Genomic DNA, 21,886 nt, shown 5'->3' with positions numbered 1-21,886 from the left:
CATATTTGAAAAAATATGTATTTGGCCCCCAAAAAGAATCGTCCCATGTGCTGAGAACCAATCCCCTACCTGTATTTTTTTTACTTTTCTGTGGAAAAATGTAGGGTTGTCCTGGGGGCAACGATCCCTCCCGAAAAACACATCACCACAGGAAGTCAGCCCATATGCAAGGAGTGCCTACCTCCTGACAATATCACAGGTTAAAAATAAATGTACATTTCCCTAGCGGTGCAATTCCCTCTAGGAGAGAAATACTTTTATTTAATGTCCCCTGAGGGAAGGGGGTATCAGCCCATTACCACGAGTCGACTCCCCACACAAACGTCCCTGGTGGCCTAGTCTGTTTTCTGGCTGTGGATCATGGCACGACTGCGATCCACAGCCAGGAAACTGGTTTAGGATGGCCTTATTGGAAAGGGGAGACTCCGCCCCCTCACCAGTGAGGCATTCCTGAAATGTAGGGAGGCAGTTTTAGGCTCTTATTTCTCCACCGGAGAGGGAGAGAGAACTCACCTGCTCAATTTGGCTGGTCCGGGAGGGGAATCTGTGACATCAGCACAAACAGATTGGCGGGGGAGTGGGAGATCACGCAGAAGTGATTCTGCGTCTCCCCCACCCTTTAATTAAAAAAAAAAAGAAAAGAGAAAGGATCATTTTCATCCCTCCGCTGGGGAGGGGGTGTCGTCGTTCATTGGCTAAAACCCGCAACAAAGGGGTTAATGTAGTCCGGCATAGAGTGCAGTAAAGCAGTGGTGAACATTCTTTAAGTCATACAAAGAGAGGGTACGTAGTTCCTTATTGTGGGTCTAAAAAAGAGGTGAGAGAGCTTAGTGAAACATCCACTGTAGTGAATGGTCGTACTATGAAAAAGGGAGGAAAAATCCTCCCTTTGGAACTAGGGCCCTCACACACCCAGCCCGCTAGGTGTCATTCTTCATCATTGGGCCTGCTCCTCGTCGGGTCGGCGCTGCAATACCCGACGGGCACCCAATGAGGGGCTCTTTAGCGGAGATCTTTTGTTCCTCGCCGTATGGTGCCGTGGGGGTGAGGGGCCTAATAGGTGTGGATGTGATGTGCTGGTGAGTGCTAAAACTAAAACAGGTGCGGAAGTCCAATAAGAAACCTTTATTCTGGTAGGCTCCCTACCTGATTAAAAATAGAAAAGAAGTGGCGGCTATCTGACTATAATGAATCAAGACATCATGCTCTACTTTTACTTTTCTGGTCAACATGTTTCTTGCCTGGTAGTCAGGGGGATCAATGGCAATTCTTCAGGACCAAATTAAAACTATCCACACACTATGGTAGGGTGAGTCTACTACCTACCATATAATTGAACTGCGGGGAAAAGTACCCACAGATATGGAGGACGACCTGAAAAGATGGGAAAACAATTCATCAATAACTGTACAGGTGAAGTAACAGGAAAAGCTCTCTCAACATCTTTAAAAATTATAACATTGATAATAGTGACCCATTAAAAAAGCAAAGTTTGCCTTACATCATCACACACCTGTAGTGCTAGAATGCGGTGAAACAACTAACAGCAAACTCAAGGTGAAGTAGCTTAAAAAAGGGGGGCACTCCCAATGATCACATGACTGGTGAAGAACAGGAAATAGGACTCACCTAAAATATGTAAAAGGCATGCCTCAACAGTTTCCGGCGGCTTAAGGACACACATAGTGCAGTGTCCTATCAGGACAAAGTAATAAAGAAATATTAAGTAAACGGGTTCACAAATAGAGTCATCAAAACCCCTGCTACAAATCACATAATATATGCAGCTAGTGAGTGGAGGTGGTATAGCAGATGCATAACACGTCTTTCCATAATGAATTGATCAACATACGCAAACCACCATAAGCCGAAAAGTCGGCAAGCCACAGACACCTCTAAGTGCCCATTCAAAAAGACACCTGGAGCATAAGGTGTAGACCTGCCGAATAACTGAGGATTGTTTCCCCGTATTCACAATCAGCTTAATGAGTGGCTCTATGGAATAGGCGTTAACATGCTAAGGACGCGATGTAGTGATCAATCGCCTAGCTCACCTCCAAATCGGGCAATGACTGCTCGTAATTTCCTTCATACCAGATATCCACAGGATTTTAGAGGTGCACCTAACCCTACGTCGCCGGAACCGGGTGGTGGCAGACGCTACGTGAAGGTGCTGATAAATCCACCGGTTCCTGTTAGAGGGCGGGGTCAACATCCACATGGTAAAGTGTGACGTATTACTGTCAGCGACGTGTATCTAGGAGGCAACAGTAGAGATGTTGTGTCAGCCATCTTAGAAGGTGCAAAGAGGCCTATAAACACTATGTGAGAGCGTAATAATACAGGCGCCTGTGCTTGACAGTGTTTAATATGCATACAATATATTAAATATGTATAAGTTTCCCCGAGTAAACCAATATGTAGAATGGCAGTGACATACTTAATCCACGGGATGGGGCAAGCTAATTAGAAGTCTCATCCACAGTGGACTAGCCACGTCGACCATATCGTCAGGAAATAAAAGTCATCAGTGCAGTTTATTTGCAGATGTCACACCGGTGTCCCAATGGTCCATAGTAATTTTCCATAGTGACCTGGAGTCCCAGATTGGTGCTATAGGAGTGTTGGTCCCCCTGACTACCAGGCAAGAAACATGTTGACCAGAAAAGTAAAAGTAGAGCGTGATGTCTTGATTCATTATAGTCAGATAGCCGCCATTTCTTTTCTATTTTTAATCAGGTAGGGAGCCTACCAGAATAAAGGTGTCTTATTGGACTTCCGCACCTGTTTTAGTTTTAGCACTCACCAGCACATCACATCCACACCTATTAGGCCCCTCACCCACACGGCACCATACGGCGAGGAACAAAAGATCTCCGCTAAAGTGCCACTCATTGGGTGCCCGTCAGGTATTGCAGCGCCGACCCGACGAGGAGCAGGCCCAATGATGAAGCATGACACCTAGCGGGCTGGGTGTGTGAGGGCCCTAGTTCCAAAGGGAGGATTTTTCCTCCCTTTTTCATAGTACGACCATTCACTACAGTGGATGTTTCACTAAGCTCTCTCGCCTCTTTTTTAGACCCACAATAAGGAACTACGTACCCTCTCTTTGTATGACTGTTGGGCATGTACGTTGGACCTTTCAAAGCCCTTTTGTCCCTCCCTCTTGATATATATAACATTCCTTAAGTATCAAGTTTTAGGTGCCTTAGAATACAGTGCAACAAATTATTCTCTAAGGAGTAGGTGAATGAACCTCAACAGTATCCAGGGATTGGTTTATTAAAACAGTTGAATATAGCACTCTACTTTTTTTAATCCATTTACAGTTCTGTAAAGCAGGCACAGTCTTGACAGAGTGAGAGTTAGAAGTAATGAGATGTGAGAGAGGGTTATGAGATGTGCATGTGAGTGTTCATATTGAAAAAGTTGATGTCCGTATTAATACTGATACATTCATATGTAAGAACGAAATCACATCTCTATTGAATTCGCCCGTCATCAACTCTGTCAACCCTGACTCAGAAATACATAGTCAAGCGGGCAGAGACCTAGGTCTGAGGTTGCTGATTGACAGGTCACAGGTGGTGTGGCGCGTGGCTGGCAGACAAACTCGTGAACAGGAAACTCCGATCAATCCCACAGATAGGCGCAGCGACACCACAATGGTCCTGGGAAATTGGCCCCAATAAAGCATACATGGCTGGAGGGTTACACACATTCCCCCAAAAATCATAGTCAGATGCCACATGAAGTTAGGAATACATAGCCTGTCTGGACACGGCACACACATCGATCATGCACTCCTCATGCAGGACATCTGGACAAATTACCCACTGGCCCCCATTGTGTCCACGCAAGGTCGAGGCCCACCTGCATTTGTTATCAGGGGCCTTATTTATGGCTCCAAAGACAAGCCCGCATTCTTTACCAAAAAACTGATGGACGGAAGCATTTTATGAAACCCAAAGAAATCTATAAAACCTTGCTCAGAACGTTTTACTTTGAAACAGTCCTCAGACCGGCTTCTGTAACTGTACTCATTGCCAAAGCGTTTAATTAAACCAACTGTTCCTGTTTTTCCAAACGCCGTTTGTCGTTGTTTTTTTCAAGGTAAATTCATATTCGAGCAACATGAGTAACACTTTCTATGCTCAAAGCTGTCTAACATAAGTCCGTTGGACACACTGCCAATGGAAAAATACTACATACGCTGCATTACTTCTCCTTTGAATTAAATATAAGCTTTATAATAATCACTGCAGATATGTTTTGTAGACAATGGAAAAACACACATTTTGTCTACTGTTGGGGTTATGCTGCTGAATAAATGCTGATAAGCACTGATTTCAAAATGTTTGGAAAACATTGAAAAAACACTACTGAAATCCACAAAAACACAGGATAGATTGTTCTCATTATACAGATGTTGTCTCACTCCAGTCAACATTCTGTCCATAGCCTCATCCTCTCCCTCAGAACCACTCTCATTCATTTCCATCTCATTCTGATGCTCATTTTTGTCGTCTTTTGTTTTATAAAGCCTCCTAGTTTGGCCTTCTAAAAAAATGTAAGAAATAAACTTTCCAGAATTATTACAAAACTTAGCATCAAGTATGATTTTCAACACAAAACATTTCACATATTTTTGCTACTATTTGATCTTTAGTGGTTTTCAGTGTTTTATAGGTCCACATCCATTACACCTTTAGGAAGTGTGATATTAAATATTTACAAAACCGCGTACAGCTTCCTAATCCTTCTTGCACCTTCTTTTTAAAGATTTTTTTCAAGTGATAGTTGCGCAAAAAACATCAAGGAGATAAATCTTTCATCCACATAGGTACTCAGATTGGAGTACAATTCCTACAATGTACTCTGGACCAATCATATTGCTAGACCATATTCTTTTTAAAAGCTGATTGTTTACTCCAGACTTTTTTTTTTTGTGGAGTTTTATATAGCGCTAACTAGACCCTGAGGTATCTGAGCGCTTTACATGAGCACCAGTTACATTACATATGGACGCATTCATTTTTTCTTTTTTTTTGTTAGTCACAGGGAGATTAAGGGATTTGCCCAGAATCACAGAATGTTGAGCATCCCTGCCGAGACTCAAACCCGGTTCCCCAGCTCTGAGGTCGACCGTCCAAGCCGTTAGGCCACATTCTCTCTCCTTTAAAGAAGCAATTCTTTTCTACCTCTCCCTCAAATTTTTTGGGGCACTTTCCTTCGCACCTGCACCAATGTAAGTGGTTACTTTGCGCCATATGACAATATACATATATATTAAATAAATACTTAAATACATGAATAGCTATTTCCAGGTTGCAGCTACCCGGTGTAATTGGTAAGTAAATTGAACTTCTTTAGTCATTGGAAAAAATATTTACATACCATTTTTACTATGTTACTAACTTTGATTGATAAGGTTGCGAATCGCTGATTGTGTGGTGGTGAAGATAACTTTGTTCTCTTGATGGGTTGTTTCTCATTCATAAGTTTCATGTTGAAATAGTGCAGTAAAATGTATTTTGACCTTGGTTGGGATTACCTTAAAATTGCTTCAGTGGAAATCACAGGACTTTGAGGCCCTTCTTGTTAAAAGTGCAGTGGAACTGCCTTAGTTGTTGCGCATCCATAAATATCACTACCTCCGGTATCTGTATTTTGTGGATGAGGGATTACTGGGCCATAATGAATTTTGGAATCATTGATGGGCCATAAACTCTGTGTGATTCACAACAGACTTTTTCTCATTATCATACTGTTTTTCCATGCAGTTGTATGATTCAAGGGCACAACTTGCATTTCCAGTGCAAGCAGAAACTCCTGTGCCTTTAACGAGGGCCTCAATGTCAAACATCACAACGACGTTATATTTCCAGCCAACGTCTTCCTACAAGAAAGAGCTCCCTATGATTTCTGAAACTCTGTGAGATCTGAAACGACCAGAGTATGAGGTTCAGATAATCGTTGATCGCTTTCGCTAAGGAGGACCTACCTTTATTTAATACTAGGTAATCTGGAAAAGTATACTTTATGGGTACCTGAAGCATATGGGGCTGTTGTATCCAAGGCAATTGATAGGTTGTATTAAGCACTTATAAGTATTTAGATTTTCTGCTTCTGATCAGTACTTCTTTCTGTTGAAAACTTAAATCATAAAATGCTTCTGCAAACTATATATGAAACCTCATCTTTGTTTTGTGCAGAATAGATACCACACGAGTGGAGTTCACCATTCCACTGAGAGAGAATTGGGCACTGCCATTCTTTGCGGTTCAAATCGCAGCTATTACATACTTACTGAAACCTCATTTGAAGCCTCTCCAGGAAGTAAGTACAAAAACACCATCAAAATCATTTTCTCCTCTTCACCATCAAACACCTTCATCAACCATCCTCATCACTGTTTAAGTCGTACGGCCTCTCTGACAGTCTGTCAGCTAAGCACTAACATTGATCAGTCATGCGCCATCTATTCCTTACTGGACTGTGTCCTGTTTCAGAATTGAGAGATGCCATTGGCATGTCAACAGGTATAGAACGTACTGTTAGAAACAAGTTGATTCATACAGAGTTTAAACATCTCCTTCCCTGTTGTTGCAAGTTGTGGATGCTAATAAAAATACTGAAAGTTACACACAAACTACCTCTAAACAAAAGCCTTTTATGCTTCTTCCGCCATCCTACTGCAAGGCAGTTGGTTTGCATTTAACACAGTGAGAAATTGTCCTGAATCCAAGACAACACCTTTTAATTGTCTCCTTTATTATTAGGGTATGTACGGTGGGTGAAGCATTCAGCATCAGGCACTGTCCGATTAAGCAGAACATTTACCATCTAGCAGTAACATGTTCTTGCAAACATTGTGGCATCGCTTTTTAAAACCGTAGTTCCAGAGACTCCATGTTAGGTTTAACTTCACCCCACTTAAATGCAAATTATGAATAAGGAAAACCCAGCGACATATAACAAGAAGTTGCTAAACTCCCCCCAATTATCACTCTGAATAGTTGCTCATTCTCCCCCAGCGCTGGCAGGCTAGCCCATCTCACTAGTTCTCAAATGAACCAAACAGCTGGAGAATACAAAGTCTGGGTGGTTAGTCCTTCCACCTGGTTGTTAGCTACAAAGGGTTAATAAAAGGGCTCCAAGTCTTGTCAAATTGTGCAGTGGTTTGCTGAATATTATATATAATTTTCTCTATTGGTTGTATCATAAAGTAGTGATACTGTGTGTCTCTATTAGGATTTTTCCTTTTTAGAGTATGTAGTTATGAGTCACTTGATTGCACCCAGCAAATGGTTATAATATGATTGTACAAACTTTAAACCTCCTATTTCACTCCTCCCTCCTTAAAATGTAACCGGATTTTGCTTGGGTCTATGGGTATCGCTTCTCTTAGAACTCTGTCAATCTGTATAGAGTCAAGTATCAATGTATCATTAGCTTATATTTGTATTCACAATGGTGGATGCTTTGAAAGTATGTGTGATGTTATGCAATCTCTCCTGCAACCCTTTGTCAGCGATCTTTCCCCCAAGGTCTCCTTCCCACTTTGTTTGGTAACCCCATCTTTTCAGTTTTATTCTTTCATTGAGTATGGTTTGGCTGTCCTATTTTAGTTTTGAACCTATAATAACTGATAAAACCCCAGCAAAAGGGAAATAGCCCTCACCAGGGTAAACATATAAACACTGAAAAAACATGTGCACAACCAGAAACTAAATGCCATTCAAAGAAAGGAAAAGGAGAGTTAAAGAGTAACTTTTATTCCTTCCTGAAGGGACCAATACAATGTAGCTTTGTTATATAAGGTAGCAGCAAGAAAGACTGGGCTAACATTATTCTACTTGAGTTTTGTTGTTTAGGGATGCCACTAAAATATTGTTTCTTTTTGCTTTTTTCAGTTTTGTGGTCTTTGGTCTAAAGATGCAGGATTTAGAAGCATATTTTAGGTCTTGTTTAATTATTTTATAAACTGTAGAGAATCAGGAAATATCAAAATAATATTTTATTTTTTGGCTACATTTGACTCTTTCACGGATAGGTAAAACGGCTGGTTTCATAGGAATCTTTCCCAATATGTACCATCAATTTACCCACAGAGAATGGGTAAAAACCCTTGATACATCATCCCCCTTTTCTAGTGAGTCAGTATTAATAGTAGGTGAATTGCCAAACACCCCAGGTTTTAAAAGTTCAATGCAAGGTGTAGTGACCGGTATATATCAAAAGAGTGCTGTCACAAAGCATCCGGGATAGTGGTGAAAATATGACACCAGACTTTTGGAAAACATAAAATGCAATGTCACTTGGAATGCGGCTGCAAAAAGTTCTTAGCAAGTTCCACCAAAATTGGAGTGATATTGTTTGTATTTGCAGTGATTCAGCTACATATATGAAAACGTTGAGTGATGACCTGTCAAATTCGATACCTGAGCTGAAGTTCTTCCCTGCAAGAGATCCTTGCCATTTGTTAGATTATATGCTTAAAATATCTTTACAATGTTCAGAGGTAATGAAGAATGCTATTGACTTTTTAGTCTATTCTGGTGCTCTGTTTTGTTATGCGCAGTAACTAAAACACAAATATTTCCCATTTTGTGCTTTGTGTTGCATCAAAGAAAAAGTAAATTTAACTGTGTCACTAAGCTGGTGATTCTTGGTCCTATAGGTCTTGAATGCTGTATTAGCCATTTGGCAACCAGTTACAGAATGTTTGCTGAGTGATGATGCCAAAGGCAAGAAATGTGAGGATCTTTGGTCACATATTCATAGTGATGTAAAGCAAAAAGTAGACTCTACTGCATTCTTAAATTTTTAATTGATAACATGACTGCTGTAGTGGACATAATAAAAAAACAAAAGTCTGAAAAACACCCTAGTCTACCAAGTGTTCAGCATAATTGGTATAGAAGTGAAACATCTACTTGAGAGAAGGCTGGGCAACACTTTTAGTGACTTTGGCACTGCAACATGTTCCATGTTAGAGTGCTTGCCACTTGGTAAGCAAAGAAATGTTGAGGAGAAATTCAGGAAATGTTATTTTACAATGTATGAGAATGGCTTGCAATAATGCATACAATTGTCTCTTCACCAACCATGGCATTTGAAGTAAATGAAGCCTCAGTGTGGTACTCTGCAGAAGTTCTAGATCCCTTCAGTAAAGGACAAATTTCTCCAGAGTTTCAAAAGTGCTGCTTCATTTTTGACCGCTTCAATAATTCTGAGGGCATATGTGCAAAGTTCAACGCATATGTTGCAGAACCTGTACCAGAAAATAGCAATCTTCAGGTGCAAGAGTATTGGCATGGAAAACTACGTCAGTGGCCAGAGCTAGCAAATTGTGTGCTGGCTGTTTTGGCATTGCCTTACAAGTGCCGATGTTGTGAGGGCCTTTTCACAGATAAAAGTTTACTAAGGAAGGAGCGAGCTAGTGAGCATGACCAAAGACTCACTGAAGAAATATTGTATGGTGTACTACAATAAGTTTAGTTAATAAAAATGTATTTGGACTTCATATAAACTGTATGTACACTGTCTATATACCGTGCACTATTTGTGCAGAAAGCAAGCAATAATAAAAGCAACACATTCCATAAACACCAGAAAAACACTTTGTTGTTTTCAATGGTACAAAAATGTGTAACCACTGATACCCACTGTTTTTTCAAGGTATTGAAGTAATTTGAAAACACTGAAAAAACCCCACCAGAATTTACCAAAAATAGAAACTGAAAACAGGAAAGCCTAAGTATGATAAATAACTTTCAGATCAGGCCTTTTATGGTGTCCTATATTTCTAGAACATTTTGAAAGAGATTTAGTGGCATGGTTGCTTCTTCCCTGCTTGGGGGTTGCATAACCCAGTTTCTAACTTGTGTGTATTGCAGCCTATCCAATTCTGTCACTTCCAATGCTTTCCTGCAATTTTGAAAGTATTGCCCCTGATCTTCATCAAACATGTCTTCGATCTGTAGACATTCTCCCGGACTTAATCTCTCAGATCCCTTGCTCTCCATGGCTAGGGAAAATACTAGCTTGAGATTAATCTGTCTATCTGGGCCTGCGAAAGTAGTGAGATCTTAATTGATCACTATTTTTACCCATACAATAAATGGAGGTTTGATGATCTTTAAGATATATAGATTTTGTGTGCATGACTTTCTGGGGACACGGAATATCCCAGAGAGAGTGACCTGCCATAATCACTCAGTGTGGGACTATCTCTTTTCTGTTTCTTTAGCTGTGCATTCAGCTATAATCTTAAAATGCACTGCATAGTGGTATTTTAGGAATTTCGGCCTGCTCTGTCAATGGGATTTTCTTATTGAATCTGACTCATCCTCTTGCCAATATAAAATTTGTCATCAATTTCTGTATGGCCTCTATCTCTGATCAGAAGTGGTTGCAAGAGAGATAGCCAGTGTGCGACGTTATTCATTTTCACTACATTGATCTGTCTCAGTCTTGAAATGCAGGAACTCCACCACCTAGCCAGTTCCTGGGGGATTTAGACCGGGCTAAATAACTGTGGTCCAGTTAGACGCACACCTAGTGAGAGAAATACCCAGATATTTAAAGGATGATTTGGTCCATATAATTGGCATTGTATTTGAAATAGACCTTCTTTTGGGTTGAAATATTTAGAATCTCAGATTTGTTTTTCATTTATTTTTTAGCCTGTAACTTTTTTTAAAGTTTTCCAAACACGGACAGTAGTTTTTCAGGGTCAGTGAGAGAAAGACACAGATTATCAGAGAAAAAAATGACTTTGTGCTCCACTGTTCCAAACTGAACATCTTTTATGTTCAAGTTGGACCGTAGCAATGCAAACAATGTTTCAGTTGTCAAGGCAGTGAGAATAGTCTCATGAGACAGCTCGTTCTAGTCCCTCTCTGCAGCTGTAACTTTTCTGAGCAGATACCATTCACCTTAATCCTCGCCTCTGCAAATGCATAATTGCACATGATCCAGTTTCTCATTCACTCCCACCCCTATTTTGTCCAGGGCAGCTTCCAGCTAATCCTATCTAATGCCTTTTCTGAATCTAAGCTTACAAGGAGAGCTGGGATCCATTTCAGTTGGCTTTCTCTTTCAGGTGTGCTGTATTTTCTTAAACTATCTGAACCCTGCTGTCTTTAACAAATCCCACTTGGTTGTGTCTATAACCAATGTACTAATAGGTTGGTTTGTAAAATTCCGATTTGAAGAAGGTTATAAACCGAACTACCTAATGAATATTAATGAGGAAGGCCACAAATTATGATTCACTCAGTTTGATATACTTCTGTGATTGCCTTTTAATAAAGCAAAACATTTTGTAAACATTTATTTTTAACGCGGCCTTAAAGAAAAATGTGCTGTTTATAAAAATCAAAGTTTACTTTTTTTTTTTTTTAACATTTGTTTTACAGTTGGCAGATGTCCCGAGTCGCTGCCTACTTCCCTACCAACCAACCTTTTTTTTTTTTTTTATATTCACAAAAGGTAAGAGGATCCAAGGGAGTCTATTCCCCTTTGCGAATGGCTTACCACTCCAACTCGGTTGTCAGTAATTTTTCAGTGTTTTTTTTACCAGATTTTGGTTGCAAAATGTACAGGCCGTGAGTCAGTATTTGAAAGTCACACCTACAATGGGATTTGAAATTGCAAAAACATTTTTTGTGGTTGCAGACACCGATTTTAAGTGTTTGCAACCGAAAAAATGGTTGATACTTTTGGCCCCTAGTTCTTGTCACAATTTAATCTATTGCATCCCTTCACTGTATGAGCTCTTGCCAATAGGACAATAACAAGACCCCTAATAGTGATTCAAAATGCATCCCAGTGATTGTCAAGTCTATTGTGGGTCATTGTCTAAGAAATGAGTCTCCAATAGTCTGCTGTGAACCAGTTCAGTTCTGTACACCAGGTCTCAACTCAAGCCCAGCTGATCTTTCCAGCTTCCTCTCCTTTTGGCTGTAAAAACCCCCGTCCTGTGGTATCTCCACATGAGTGATCAGACAGTGTTACCCTATCTAGCGTAAATCCTGTAGTCTGTGGAATAGGCTTGTAGATAGAAATATATAATCAATTCTTGTGTACCATTTATGTAGAGGGACTAGTCCTTCTTTTCTGGGTGTAAGCATCCCCAGACATTGATCAGTCATTGGTCAGTGAACTTGCCTTTTAATTTCCTACAACATAGCCTTAGAATATTGGGACTACTGAGCTTACCTGTTTGTTGATGGGTCCCGTATAATATTAATGTCGCCCCTTTTTTTTTTAAATGTCTTTTGCATAAAATGGCCACCCCTGCTTCATTCTAAATTGGTTCTTTCTCAACAAATTAAATTCCTGGATGAAAATGATGTCCGAATCATGGTGCTGGAAATAGCTCTGTACCCTGTTTTGTTGGAGTTTAGACCCCTCACATTCAAAGAAATTATCATAAAACTTCCAGTTTAGCTGTTAGCCCAACAGTTCATTTTCTCTCGTAGATACGTTCATGGAGGTTTGGATGACGCTCTAATAAACAAGCAGAAAACCTCTTCTTCAACAAACTGGTAAATTAAATAAAAAATGTAACTAGGATGAACTTGTCTCTCACCTGGTCATCTAGTGAGAAGAGATTTCAGTCCCATCAACACTTGATATTTGTATCTGGTGTCCTTTTAGTGGGTACATTTTGTGTTTTAGGTTTCCTTGTTAATCTTTTCTACCCTCTTGGATTGTCCTGGACCCTTTTTTATTTACATTTCATTAGGTGATGGTGTTTTAAATGACATCTGCTTGGGCATAAATGAGTTACAGTGTCTATGTCAAAACTCGTGGGCCTTTTCCCCTGATGTCCTCTCCGAGACCCGTCTGTAGGGGGACTAAGTATTATTTTGCCCCTAAATATTTTCCACCACCTTCCTTATGTCCCAAAGAGGCATGGATTAAGGAATGTCTCTCCTATATATCTAGTCTCTGGAGAGTTTTTCTTTCCCTTGCTGGCTACTCCCTTTGATTGCAGGTTGGGTTAGCTGCTTTACGTAGGTTCTTGAGTAGCGTTATGAGACAGGGGGGTCATCCAGCTGTGATTTCCACTCATTGTTAGCCTGGAGGCCCAATAGGACCCCACCCTCTCTTGGTGATATGATGGCGGTTTCTGTACCTTTCCATTTAAACTGCCGGCCTTTTGGCATGATCCATCTGTTGCAAATCTGTCTCTTGACCATGTCCTGAATAACCTTATATATTAGTGTTTTTGTAGCGTTGCTGCCCCAAGTTACTGTAGCAGGAAGATGTCACAGTAAAATCATTTTCAAGGAGCGAGTGTAGGCCATGGTTCTCTATTTAAGTTGATAACTAGTAAGCTTGACTACTGCTATGGGGAGAGGATGTAGCCTTCTGGCTAGAGCTGTCGACGACGAAGCTGGGGAACCGGGTTTGAATCTCGGCTACAATACTCAACATCCTGTGATTCTGGGCAAACCACTTAATCTCCCCGTGCCTAAGAAAAATGAATGTGTTCTGGTGTAACGAAACTGGTGCCATGTAAAGCGCTCTGATACCTGATTTAGCGGGTCTTGTTCGCACTATATGAAACTCCCCTAAATAAAAATAAATAAATAACTAAAAATCTCCCTTGGCTGCTCGCTTTTTGTGTCTTTGTTGCCTGCCCACTCTGGGCTCTATCGATGCTAATATGCATACGGGAATGGCTCTGAAGAACTGCATCGCACGCTTGATCGTGTTAACACCTTTTGTCCCCTTCTTCATATTACTGGTACGGATCTTATTCCTCCAGGATTTATTTGAAATCTGCACATTTTGCAAATAGCCATTTAGTTTATGATTTCAGTTGACAAATTATAGTGGTAACTAGGAGGTACGATTCAGCAGTATTGAGCAGCTGGGTCGCCGCATCTCCAGTCTCTTGTCTATATTTTGCAGATCTGCCTTGATCTCACCAACATCTCTTTTGATGTTTGCTGTCAGGTTAGCGAGAATTTCAGGTAATTGATTTTTATAGGTCAGACCTACTTTCAGCCAAACAAGACCCAGATCTTCTTTGGTAAGGATATGCATAATAGGTTTTTTCAACACCATTCTGACTGCATCGACTGGATGGGGCATGTTCCCGCCCCTGTGTTCAAAAGAAATTGTAGATTGAAGTCTGGTGTTATCTTTTGTGTTAGCGGGGCATGCACTGTCCCATTGCACATGAGTACGAATGAGGCATACAAATGGCAGCTTCTGCCTTACTACCTCCTCCTAAAACTCTCAGCACTGGAGCTCACATTTTGCTTTTTTTCATTCTGTTCCAGGGCTTGCTCATGGTGCACCCTCTGAACAGAGCCCTCTTCTCTCTTGCTTCTACGAGGCGCCTGTGACATTTTATGCAGTGTGTTGGGTGGCTTCTGCTGACTTCAGCTGCTTCTTACCCCTGCTGATACTCGACCTGGATCCTCAAAATGAGGGAGATGACTCTGCCAGTCCAAGTTCCTGGAAAGGACTGTAGACCCCACTCTCGTCTTCCTCTGGCCTCTAAAGTTATAGAGACTTACTGCTGCTGGCAAGCGGGCCTGCATGGGTGGGGTGTCTTCTCTGCTTGGAAGGGAGAGGGCAGTCTTGGCTTCTCACAGCCCACTGCCACTACATATTCTTCCCTGCGGACTGGAGTGCAGGTCAGAGCCGTGGTACTTAAACTGGCAGGCAGGGCTTATATTCGGTCCTTGATGCTTGTCTGGGAGCCTGGACGGATTACCCAACTCTCCCATAAATTGATGGTACTGGATTTGCCACCCTCCCATAACAATGCACCTCTCATGTCTATGGGTCACAGCACCACGCTGTGCATGCTCTGCACAGCTGCCTTCTTTGGTGAAAGTTCTTAATAGCATACATTGTCACAATTAACATTAACATCTAAATTGCCCCTCCATTCACCTTTGCTTAGGTTTCAAAACCATTTTCTAAGCCTTTGTCGTCCACAGTCTCAGACTTTTGAAAGCTTCCAAATTCAAGTATGCTCTTCCTTCACAGGTTGATATCTGGTGCATGTTAGGTTGGCATTGTAGTGTGGTGGGTTAGCAGGCCCCTGCATCGCGACCAAGGCTTTCTATATGTGTCCTTTACCAGCCTTGGAACCCATCGTTGTTTCATCACCATGCAAAGTTTAAAAAAAATCAAGCTCATGCTTGCTTATTGAAACCGCCTAATTCATTATAAAGAAATTAGCTGGATAATAGGTCTAGCTGAATGTGGTTATTCGTTATTAGAAAACGTCCTAGCATGATTTTAGAAATTCCTGCCTCATCAGACAGTATTATCAGGAAGAATGCCTTTTCCATCAGTCTGTATTTGATATTTCCTACCTCTGCCATTTTAAGAGCCCTCCTGCACCACCCCTATATTTTAACTCAGTGATTACCAGAATTGTGCAGGTTATTTACAGCTGAGTGTCTGTAGCAGCCTCTATTTTGTCACATCTTTTTTGACTCTGTGCCTCAGTGAGTATTAATTGAGACACTACCATTTCCACACACTCATTATTGTTTAGGGATCTGTCACTTTTTAAAAAAAATTATTTTTATTAGAAACATTGGGCATCACAAAATCACATGGCCTATACAAAGGATAGCCTCCATCTGCACTAATACTTTTTAACATTGTTAATGAAATAGTTATGCATGACTTCAGTAACATCTACCGCGGATCTGTCACTTTTATGTTGGATTCAATCGTTGTGTAAAAATCCCCTATTCCATTGGCCAGTTTTTAAGTGTGAGGATTTCTGCGCCCAGATTTATCAGTATGGTGCTTGATTATGTTACCACCCCATTGCTCAATATTACGTAGGCGTCACATCTACGGCCCCGGTACCTCTAGACCTCACGCTCCCTCTGAACCCCCTCCTTCTGACTCTCATTCCTCTGCCCCAATCCCCTCTTTCACTCTTCTGGCCTTACCTTCTCAGGCTTTTCACCCGAGGATCCTACTGCCAGCAGAGAGTCCCCACAATTCGCCCCTGTAGATGCCCACCTAGGCCTATCAGTCAGTTCCCCGCCAACATGCTGACATCCTAAATCCTCAGCCAGGCTATTCCCACCATCCTAGACTTATGAGACCAAAGGCGAGGGAAGTAGAAAGCTCTTTGTTTGGAGCCATTGTACCATTTAAAGCAACCGTCTTTTTCGGCTCCGCAGCACTCTAACGGAAAGCACAGTCAGGCAGTGTAGCCAGGATACAGTTAGAAGTAGATAGCTGTGGACAACTGCAGACCTTGTGATCATCAAGAGTCCGGGAAACCAATTTCTCAAGCAAGTGCTCCAGGGGAGCGCTTGCAACAGGCTGGACTATATGGCCATGGAAATCGCTCCAAGCAAGAGTAAGCCTAGGTTCTGCAGACTGTCTAATAACATAAAAGAGCAGAATGAAAATACACTGTTCGGCATGCTTCTAACCCAGCACATTATACTGATGACAGGTGTGTAGTAAAAATCTACGCACCCTATCTGATGTGTGATATGTTGAGAGAAGCAGGTGTAAGAGAAATTATTTGGCAATTTCTGTACATGTTTGAGGACTGGCCAGCACCTGCCTACTGGCTAACCCCAACATAAGGGAGAAGGCCTAATTTATACTTGGGTGTCAGTTTGTCAAGCTGATTAATCAGGAGAACCAGGGTGTCTTTGAAGATAGTGCTAGAGCTTGATAGCCTCTTTAATCTTTTAATGCGAGGGCTTCTGATATGGATAGTTACTTCAATAGGGTAATAGATATGGCATCCTTCTGAACTCTCATATAGAAACACACAAAGCTTTTCTTAGCAAAGAAAGAACATCTATAGGTGTTACTATGAACAGCTTGTTGGCAAAGACTCCAATCACAAATCTCACTGTGCCTTGAGAGCAATCCTACATTAAAAATGTGCTCCTGGAATATAACTGGTCTTGTGAGAAGGCCTCACAGCTTCTATGTGGATATGCCAATGATAATGACCTCATCTTCCTGCAGGAAATATGTTGCCTTAGCTCATAGGAACCACAGTGTTTGAAACCATTGGCTCACCCGCAATAGAGTGGAAAGTTGGTCGGAACTCGACTGGCCAAAATTAAACTGATGACCCAGGTGACCATCACCAGCCAAGTGCTGCTCATAACTGATATTATTGTACTCGACTACTCAGGATAATAAACATGTATGCACAGTGCCCCAAATTAAAGGAATTTGGAATTTTGTGTGTCTTACTCAAAAGTCATATTGTGGAAAAACTGCCATCTAAATGTCAAGTCATCAAAGCAGGAGACTTGGGTACCAAATTAGGCAAATTCAAGGAAAAGGCAATGGTTCCTTTCGGGAGAGGTTTAGAGCCTAAATCTCATAGGCCAAGTGTTAATGATTCAAAAACATATGGTTTTGTCAGAGAATTATTTTAATTCAATATATCATATCACATTGCAGAGCCTCCAAAAAATGTTGCGGTGATCGTGAATAGTGTCATCAATGAAAAAGTTGTGCGTTTGTGCTGTTCGTGAATATATATACAACATATATGTACATTTTTATCTAGGGGAGGGTAAAGTTGAAGATTCTTAACACGACTCAAAATTAGAGTACAATACATGTATTATGATAAATCATATCAGTTCACTAGTTCATATATCGACGTTTCAACCCTTTACTTTGTTGCCCTGATTAAGAACCTTGTAAATCACTCCTAATAGAGCATCGGGAGGAGCAACGGAGTACAGCAAGCTGGTAGCAGTGGGGAGTAGAGAAAATAACATTGTGCAAAATGAGCTAATTCCAACCAGGCTCTACAAGTTGCGCCAATCACGTTCACATCGTACCTGAGACACCGCGGTCTTCGGCAGATAGTAGCCATTAACGGGGAAGGGCACACCAGGGTGTGCGCTCAAATCTGCTTGACCTATGCTGGAAAGAATTCATGAATCCAAATAATAAAGCTGCCGATAAAGGCAAGGTGGCCTAAGAAGCAAGAAAGTTGAACTTCTCTCCCAAACGTTCCTTGTTCCTAGTCTTCTTTCAAGCCAGGCAGTACACAAAACGCCAGAATGTGGATTTGGTTAAAAGCTTCCCGTGATCTGAGGACTACGGGCTACGTCCGCAACATCCACTAGGTCACCACTCTCCAATTCAGGGATCATCAAAGAAACTTCTCATTAGCAAGATTTATTCCGTTTGACTCACATGAACAAGGCCACAAATGGGACAAAATGTCCCAAACAGGATCCTGTGACAATAGGAAATCAAAGTAAAACATTGTACACATTCTTCTAGACTAATATTCTTTAAAAGGAGAAAGAGTCTTCCGAAAAAAAACACTACATTTAATTCAAATTGAAGACCATGAAACACTTTTTGGGAGACCAATTCTCAGAACGCACTCAGAAATTTGTGGCCCTCTTCACAGCAGTTTAAAAAACAAGGGAACCAGAGACTCCGTCCCAGTGTAACAGATGCCCTTTTAAGCATTGCTCCTACTCCTGAAGGTGCTGTTAGTATATAACCAAACTCGATTTTGTTTTTGTTCATTAAAGTCTGTGATGTGTGTATTTATAGCTATATGATTAATATGGCTTTGGCCAGTGCCTTGTTTCACCCTCACAAATGCACCAAACTCAACTTCACTTCAGCACAGGCATTTTCTGTCACTGTTTGGGTGAGGTGCAGAGTTTAGTGCCAACAGTGATAACTGAGACTTGACCATGCTAGGCTGGTAGTATGGTATAAATACAAAGCCATCTAGATAAGTAATATGGCTGCAACCTATGTATAATACATTAGTAGAATCAAGTAATGATAAAATAGATCACTGGGACAGCCCAGAGAGGTGGTGCTCCCTTTCATAGTAAATCACAAATTCAAAATTACGTTGATCTATGTACAAAAGGTTTGTACAGCCAACAGGTTACCTTGCCACAACATAAAAAGACCCACCCAATGCCTAATAGTTAGATGTGCTGCACAGTTGTTTCAAGAAACCACATTCTCCTCAAACACATTTGTCACTAAATTTGCCAAGGTGTAAAATCATGTCAGAGACCGACTGAGAGGCCGTCAACAGACCAGAGACGGTGTGGATACAGAACAGACCACTCTGTGCAGGACGATGTGAATGTCGCTGCCTATGTTCTCATGGTCTGGCACAAAGAACGTTGGAGCAGGGGTGCATAGGCATTTCATGTACTAATGGGCTCATTTGATGTGTTATGTATATTTAGTTTCTTTTGTGAGCAATATATGTTACAGTAGTAATTTACTCTTCTCCTACTTACCTAACCTTTCATTTTTCTTTTTTTGGGCACTTAGCAAACAGTGAGTTTGTCCTTTTCCCCTTGCATTATCGACTTTTATTGTTGGTATTAGTGTGTGTTCAACCCCTGTATGATTTTGTACAGTAACTTTCGGGAGCTACGAATAAGTAGATGAAATAATGTCCCATCTGGAGTGCACATGCAGAATAACATAGCTCTCCAGTCAGCAAAACGAATCCTCACTTGCCACATTCAACCCAGCTACCCCTCACATGCCACAGGCAGCAGTTATCCCTTAACTTTCCCAGATCAATCCCTCAGTCAGCTAATTGATATCTAGATCAGCACAGAAAGCAAAGCTGCTTCTCATCTGCCCCAGACTGCAGAATTACCTCTCTTAGCAGAAACAGGCAAGCTACCTCTCACTGGTTGCAGAGTTGGGCTTTCTTCAGCGGGGCTTTACCTGGAAGGTCCATGTTTGTCTGATTATGTGACTTTGCCCACTTGTCTGTTCTGTCTGTTTACATTTTATCACAGGGAGCTTTGGATATAGAGCCTCAATGACAATAACTCTTTAGGGATAGGGTAGCAGGGAACGGGGGACCCTAGCAGAAGAGAACCTCTCAAACACTACCCTGGTGATACAGGAAAACCAGGCCCTGCAGATCGGACACTGGAACAGAGGGACTCTCTCTGCTAAGAGACGTTCGGCCAGGAAATATCAGACACAACCATAAGGAGGGTACATCCAAGAACAATAGAAACAATGCAAAATAGGGACAAATCTTTTGTAACTACAAGGAGACGGGAGAACAAGAATTCCATATGAAATGTTTCCATTAGAACGTAGATCAGGAGCCATCCATATCAGATTAGAGACTGTGTGGGGACCTCTGTTGGATGAATCACAACCCTAGACAGATGTCTGCACAAAGCACCAAGAGGCCAAGTAATTGTCTTTACAGATATCCTTTAACCTAACCTCACGCAACATAATCGGACAAAAACAAGCAATTAACCTTACCAAACATCCTGGGCTAGAATTTTGAAAAGCAGAAGATTTAAGCCTCTCACAAGAAGCATACTGTTCAATGGAATATTTTCTAAATTGTACTAAAGTTGTAGCATGTAGATCCCTTCAGAAAGTCTTGACGTATGCATCAAATGGTAGACTTGTTAGGTAATCTCTTGTGATTTGTACTTTTTCATAATTTGTTACTTAAGTTTTGGAGCCTGCTGTTCCTAAAAAAGCATGTAAATGCTGCTGGACTTTCTTTTTTTCAGAGACTGACACTAATTGCACTTTTCGTGGCTACGTTTATCTTCAACCTAACTTGGCAGTTTAATCAGTTTGTGATGCTGATGCAGGCCATCGCTTTATTTCTTCTGGATAGCCTTGATATGCTTCCTGCAGCCAAGGTATGTTTTCTTGGGACCCTTTCTTTGTTGCATGCATTTCTGTCCATGAAACACTTGCACAATGGTGCCACTCAGCATTAAGACTGTGTTTAAAATTTAATGTAAAGAGGAAGGCCACAGTATGTGCCTTGCTAAAATTGTTGCACACTCAAGTTTTTTAAATCAAATATTTCCTTGTTCTAGCTCCTATAAATTTGAAATGATCTAACCTACTGAGTAGAAGTCGGTACATGATTAATTTCATAATGCAGGTGAAATAAGCAAATCTGAGGCAGTGATGTAAAAACAAAACTGGTCCGCCTCAAAGGGGAAACATGGAATCTAAATATCAAATACTTGTTGCAATACAATAAATTCTAATCCTGTTCATGTTAACAATCAAAATGCACAGGGCAAACTCCACATCTATAAAGGAGCAGTGCAACCATACCGTCTATGAAGGAGCAGTGTTAACATGCTACTCTATTCTCAAAGTTAACAGAGTTGATTTGTACTTTTCAGTAAATTATTTGTTTGGTCCAAGTAATTACTGTGCACTTAGATGAAGTATTTATTTTTCTGAGAGACTGTTGTTCTCTCCCTCCTTTTCTGTCAGCTAATGCAAAAGAGTTTTTGCAAGGCCAACAGGTCTTGCTATTTGCAGCCACCAGTCGCTTAGTCATACGAACACGCAAGTATCCTATCTGGTCTTTCCTGTGCTCCATCTTGAGGCATACTGTACATATGTGTATATTCCCAAGAGAGTGACGATTTCTATATTCTTTGGCAATGTCAAAAGTATAAATGTAGTATAAATGTAGGAAGTGAAATAAATGTGTGAAAAGACACCTTGAACAGAGAGGCAAGAGGCAGGCTATGTGAGCAATTTGTGAGTGAGAGCTCCTCTGTTGCCAATTAAACCTGCTCACTCTGCAGTACACCATACCTTATTTCTGCTGAGAGCAGACAGCCAAGAAGTACTGTGAAAGCATGTCCTGCATCTTGCAAACGTTTTGATGGGCCTCAGTAACTTGCAGACCCCTACATGTACAATGTTAAATGTGCTTGGCTATATACTCTTCTAAGTTGATCTAGATACATGACATGTATAGAAGCAAGTGTGTAATGGTCTTACAGGTGTGCCGAGTGCTGGACATCCCTTGTGGCTACAGTAGCACTTTATAAATCATCAAATCAGTTAGGTACAGGTGCACACAGGTGCAGCT

The 21,886-nt window shown here is 41.1% G+C and overlaps 1 protein-coding gene across 3 annotated transcripts in view; it reads left to right on the top strand.

The window, feature by feature from the left end:
- Window positions 1-21,886, top strand: part of DPY19L3 (dpy-19 like C-mannosyltransferase 3) — a 428,279-nt gene that overhangs the window by 235,627 nt on the left and 170,766 nt on the right. For 2 of the 3 annotated variants that reach the window (XM_085637855.1, XM_085637856.1), the window contains exons 7-8: window positions 6,216-6,339; window positions 20,547-20,681. In XM_085637855.1, coding sequence (XP_085493981.1) covers window positions 6,216-6,339; window positions 20,547-20,681 — 259 coding nt within the window. The remainder of the gene's footprint in view (window positions 1-6,215; window positions 6,340-20,546; window positions 20,682-21,886) is intronic. The other variant, XM_085637857.1, reaches the window with a different exon arrangement.

The sequence above is a fragment of the Triturus cristatus genome, chromosome 12, assembly GCF_964204655.1.
Source record: "Triturus cristatus chromosome 12, aTriCri1.1, whole genome shotgun sequence".
Classification (NCBI taxonomy): domain Eukaryota; kingdom Metazoa; phylum Chordata; class Amphibia; order Caudata; family Salamandridae; genus Triturus; species Triturus cristatus.
The sequence above is the reverse complement of the archived record's forward strand: the minus strand, read 5'-3'. Positions and strand labels throughout refer to the sequence as shown.